General features: G+C 30.7%; 1 protein-coding gene across 2 annotated transcripts in view; it reads right to left on the bottom strand.

The window, feature by feature from the left end:
• The window catches only part of LOC102677060 (lachesin-like), an 82,398-nt gene that overhangs the window by 15,698 nt on the left and 60,591 nt on the right, over nucleotides 1-6,109 (bottom strand). For both annotated transcript variants that reach the window (XM_006616779.2, XM_006616778.2), the window contains exon 5: nucleotides 5,840-6,109. This exon is cut by the window's right edge and continues 3 nt beyond it. In XM_006616779.2, the coding sequence (XP_006616842.1) occupies nucleotides 5,840-6,109 (270 nt within the window). The remainder of the gene's footprint in view (nucleotides 1-5,839) is intronic.

The raw sequence follows: 6,109 nt of genomic DNA on the forward strand, positions 1-6,109 counted from the left end.
AATTCCACTCGTTAAAGAAGATTAAAATTAATTCTTCTTGTTATTTGAATCGTTTTAATCACAAGGGAGGGAGGGGGAGGTTTGTGTTCAATTATGGCCAATTATTTGCGATAGAGAAAGAGAAAAAAGAAAAAAGAAAGAAAAATATTATTATCGTACTTGGAATAATTTCGCGACCCCGTTCGCAACTTATTCTGGTTATCGAATTGGAATCAGAACTGTAAACGTGTATTTCTATGGAAAAACTCGTTTCTTTCTACGCGGATATAATCGAAACAACTTTATCAAATTGATCTTCTTATCCAACATGCTTAAATTTATGAAATTGTACTTATAAATCATATTTATTAATTCTTAACAGTTCGACCATCTATTATTTTCTACAGAAAAATATTAAAGTGCAATATGCATTGCGATAATCAAAATTTCATTTTTTTTTTTAACCATAAATTCGTACAAAATTTTCTTTCTCCATAAACACTCGCGATCTATACACGAATCATTAATTCTTAGCAATTCAACCATCTATTATTTAAAAAAAAAGAAAAATATTTCGAATATACGATAATTGAAAAATTCTCAAAATTCTTCATTTTTTCTTAACCACAAATTCGCATAAATTTTATTTTTTCCATAAACATTCGCGATCTAACGAATTACTAATTTTTAGCAGTTCAACCATTTATTATTTTCTGCAAAAAGAGAAAAAAATATTCGAAGTGCAATATACAATAATTAAAAAATTCTCAAAATTCTCTACTTTTTTTTTTACCCACAAATTCGTAGAAATTTTATTTTTTCCATAAATACTCGCGATCTAATGATTAAAAACATTAAACTGTCAATTTCTGTTTTTCTATTTAAATATCATGTACGACGAAAAGTTAGGTTAGGTTAATGATAATTGCACGATAATTGCGGATATCCCGAGACTATTTCCAGTTTATTAAATCGATATTCCGTATGTGGAGACCGACCTTCTTCTTCCCGATTCCATCACGAGTACGCTTTGACGTTCCACCACGACTTTCCACCACGTATCACCAAAGTTTCATCATTTTTCGAATAACCGAGTCGCTGGAAACTTTCCTTGTTACCATCAGTAAGTAAACGAGGTGCGCGCAATTTGTATCGCTTTGAGGCTAGAGTTGCGCAAAGACGGACAAATAGGCGGATCGATTCATTGGCGAGGGGCCCGGTGACACTCCGGCTTTTCCTTCTCCCTTCTTCCTTTTTTCTTCTTTTCTTCTTTCCTTTTCTTCGCTCCTCGCAAGCCAAAAAGAAATATTCCTCTCGAAGCTCGGGCAAGAAGCTTGAACTTTCCTCGTATCGGAGAGAATCGTTACGGACCGAGTTAAAAAATTTTATTCGATTATTTTTTTTTTTTTTTTTATCCGTTTATTTGTTTCAACTAATTAAGTTATATCGAGTTATATATACACGAACAATCCCTGTGATATAGCGCGGATGATCAAATTGTAAAAAGGAAAATTTATTGAAACTATATAATTGTGAAGTTGAATAAACTTTATTGTTATTTGAAATCTAGAATAATAATATATTGTGAAAAAATTATTATTATTCGCGTATAATCATTAAATGTAAATTGGAATTGGTATATTATAACAGAAATCAATTTAATTGAAAGCACGTAGTTACTTTTTTTTTCTTTTTTTTTTTTTTTTTACGTTTCAACAATTTATTTACATTTTTTTTTTTTTTTAATATAAAAATCGTATTTTCACAATAATTTGATCATCCGTTATTTTATTTGCACGAATCAATTTATAATGGAGTAAAGTAATACGATATGCACGTATAATTTATACACACGTATATCGCACACCATATTTTCGTATTTTCTTTGTGCCGTCCAAGCGCGTTACGCGAACCATATTTTTCTATCATTGATTCTTGAGAGGATCGATGTATTGTCGAAGTGAAATACGATTGTTCGACATGTTGCGCGAATATCGCTTTTCCTCTGTGCCGTTGTAAAAAAGGTTTGTTATGTCGGTTATATTGAATTATATATCGAGAACGAAGAAAGAAAGTGTGGCCGTCGAGATTTCACAGGAAAATAAATTCAACCGATGCGTGTTATAGCGGGCACGTGGATTCGTTTTTCCGCCATATTGAATTTGAATAGCGATGGTAAATTGGCGCGAAGTTTGAACGTTGGTAAAACGATAGAGTCTAATTATTTTTAAACGAGGCGAAACTTTTATACGGTTTTAAATCCATTCAAAAATATATCGATAAAACGATTTGACGTTTCAATGATAAAATTAATCAGAGTTAACTCGAATTCTTTTTGCAGTACGATTTTTTGCCGATCTAACGATTTAATATCTTCGTAATATCGACATTGCCTTAGAACGACATCTATGTGATTTCATGGATTTCTGGTGCGAAATTGAAAGGCATTGTACAATTTTAAAAGTTACCTCGTCGTAAATTTTATCGGCGAAAATATCGACGATTTATTTTTTCTTTTTTTTAAAATTTCTAATCTCTTTCTTAATCTCATTCACTCTGCCTTGTAATACTTTATTGCTTTATTTAAAATACGATGTTTCGTATGCATGAATTAGAACGAAATTGGATAACGTGGTACAATTTTACTTTTAAAATTGTCGCAAATTTTATCACACTCTGCGAGAGTGGATTGACGGATTTCGAATATTTTTAGAACTTTATTCTCGAACTGATTCGCCATTCGTGGATCTTTGGAAATTAAATATTGAATCAACTCGATTGAATTCCAAGGAATTTTATATATATATATCAATCGGTGTATAATTATATCCCAATATCCTTCCTGCTACATAAACGTCTATTAATAAAAAAAAAAAAAATTACAACCACTCTCAATTTTCAATAATTTTCGTGTTTTTAATAAAATTTAAAATCCAAAGAAGAAATTCAAATTTGCAAATTTCATATTATCTGATACCTCCTTATTTTTATTTTTTTTTTTTTTCTATTATAATACCATCATAACCAAACTTAAAAACAAATTCTATACAAATTACCAAACACCGAAAATTCCGTGTAAAATCAATTTCTCACACACACTGTACACTGTACTTATCCCTTATCATATACTCATCCCTTATTTAATAAAATTATTATCAAACTTATTGTTAAACTGAATCTTAAACTAAATCATATTAAAAAAAAAAAAAAAAAAAAAAAACGAAAACGAAAAACGTTGAAAATGTTGGAAATGTTGGATTCTCTTTCTTTTTTTCTAAAAAAGATTAATAAAATTGCACGGTTTTAAAACCCACAAATGGCGCTCGAACGAAAAGATTAAACGTTCGATTACCATATTAACCCTACGTCATTTACGTTATAAGTAACACGGTAGATTCCAGAGAGTGGCTTAATCGCCACTCGTATATTTCATTCGTACACGTATTATAATTCGCACCATTTTGAGCTTAAGCTGCCCGATCGTCGTCCGCCGCGCATCGAATGGCGGGGGAAATTTTTCGGATCGCTTCGTCATACCGATCGAAAACGCGGACGCCGAAGTCTTGAAATTAACGTCATTAATCTCGTTTCAGTTGGATTATTCGAATTCTTTCCCATCCCCACGGTTTGTAACCGTGAAATTCAGCGAATTCTTTCTTTCTTTCTTTCTTTTTTTTCTCTCTTTTTTTTTTTTTTTTTTTCCTCTTCCCTTTTCGAATTTCGAATTTCTCTCCTCTTTGTGAGAGGGGGGAGGGGGGGTGTCGGTCGAAGCGGAAGATATTTTCACGCAGTGAAAATTTCGAGGATTTTTAACACTTGTAAAAGTGGGAGTGATAGATCCATAGATAGATCGATGGATGGATCTTTTTATTTTTTTAAAAAAGGGTTCGTTTGGATGAGATATTTATTACGAGATAGTTAATGGATGGCACTCTGGAGGGGCGTAAGGAATAAGGAATATAAATTGTAATTAGCATTCTTATTTAGTTGCAGGGAGGGGTGTTATATCTCTTTTGCATTCCGAGTGAAACCCCTCTTTGTAGATTTCTTTTTCTAATTAGGATTCATTAGTTGCCAGTTTTCGCTTTTCTCGTGATTAAGGAGAATCATGAATTGAAAATTTATAAAAGAGTTAAAGGAGATTTGTTTTTGATTAGGATGTGTATATATATTGTGCTTTTTTATTTTGTGTGCGTGTGTGTGTGTGTTTGTATTATTGTAGAAAGAATAGGATTAAAAATTGTATTATTGAAAGTTTAAAATTTTAGTTAGGAAAATTGAAAAATTCGTAAGAAATAAATTCGATTCGATTCGACGATTCTAAATGACACAAATGGATGCACTCAACCATCCCATCAATATTATATTTTTGTATCCAAAAAGAGAAAAATTTATAAAAAAATAAAATCCATTGAAGTCTCTAAATGACAGAAATAAATGTAACAAATGTACCATTTCATCGATTTTTCAAATTGGAAAATTTTTAATATATAAATAAATGCATTTAAACCACCTCCAATATTTAAAACTAAAATTGGAAAATTTATAGATAATAAAATCGATCGATTCAACGTCCACGCGAAAAAAATACAATAAATACACCTAACCACTTCTAAAAACCAAAATTAAAAAATTTGTTAAAAAGTAAAATCGATCGATTCAATGTCCACATGAAAAAAAAATACAATAAATACACATAATCACGCCTAAAAATTGAAAAATTTATCCACACGAAAAAATACAATAAATGCACTTCTAAAAACCAAAATTGGAAAATTTGTTGAAAAATAAAATCGATCGATTCGAGATCTACGTGAAAAAAATACAATAAATACATTTTATCATCCCTAAAAACCAAAATAGAAAAATTTATATAAAAAATAAAATCGATTCAAGATTTACGTGAAAAAAAAATACACTTAATCACCACACTAAAAACCAATTTTTTGAAAAATTTAAAATTAGAAAATTTATCCACATATCCAAAAAATACAATAAATACACTTAACGACCTCTAAAAACCAAAATTGAAAAATTTGTTGAAAAGTAAAATCGATCGATTCAGATCTACATGAAAAAAAATACAATAAATTTAATCATTTTTAAAAACCAAAATTAAAAAATTTGTTAAAAAGTAAAATCGATCGATTCAATGTCCACATGAAAAAAAAATACAATAAATACACTTAATCACGCCTAAAAATTGAAAAATTTATCCACACGAAATAATACAATAAATGCACTCCTAAAAACCAAAATTGGAAAATTTGTTGAAAAATAAATTCACGTAATTCTAACGTAAATCCTAATTTCACGTAAATCTTGAATCGATCGATTCGAGATCTACGTGAAAAAAATACAATAAATACACTTGATCAGCTCTAAAAAATAGAAAAATTTGTAAAAAAATAAAATCGATCGATTCAAGATTTACGTGAAAAAAAAAAATACAATAAATACACTTAATCACCCCTAAAAACCAATTTTTTGAAAAATTTAAAATTAGAAAATTTATCCAAAAATATCCAAAAAATACAATAAATACACTTAACGACCTCTAAAAACCAAAATTGGAAAATTTGTTAAAAAGTAAAATCGATCGATTCAACGTCCACAGAAAAAAATACAATAAATACATTTCACTTAATCAGCTCTAAAAAATAGAAAAATTTGTAAAAAAATAAAACCGATCGATTCGCGATCCAAGCTCAATTCTAAAATTCTCAATTCTTAAATGGATTATATTTCTATCTGAATTAATATATGAAATGAAAAACTTATTAAATAATTCTTAAAAAACTTGTGAAAAATATCGATCGATCCGGAAGAAAATAAAAAACGCAGCATGCTTGAGACTCACCAAGAATGTCCAAACACCCTAACTCGGATATCATAGGGCTGGTGTTAATCTGACACATGTAACAGTCTCTGTCCGACTCCTTCAACTGGCGAATGTGGAGCCGCCACGTGCCGTTCACCACTTCCTCCGCGGCTTGGCTGCTTCCTGTCACCCCGAACGCGCTTCCGCCCGCGGCTCCGGGCCCGGAACAACCGCTCGACTCGTACGAGACCGAGATGCGCGCATTGTGCGTCACCGTCCTCGTGTGGACGGAGAGAATCGTCTGGTCAG

Source organism: Apis dorsata, unplaced genomic scaffold (assembly GCF_000469605.1).
Source record: "Apis dorsata unplaced genomic scaffold, Apis dorsata 1.3 scaffold_270, whole genome shotgun sequence".
NCBI lineage: Eukaryota > Metazoa > Arthropoda > Insecta > Hymenoptera > Apidae > Apis > Apis dorsata.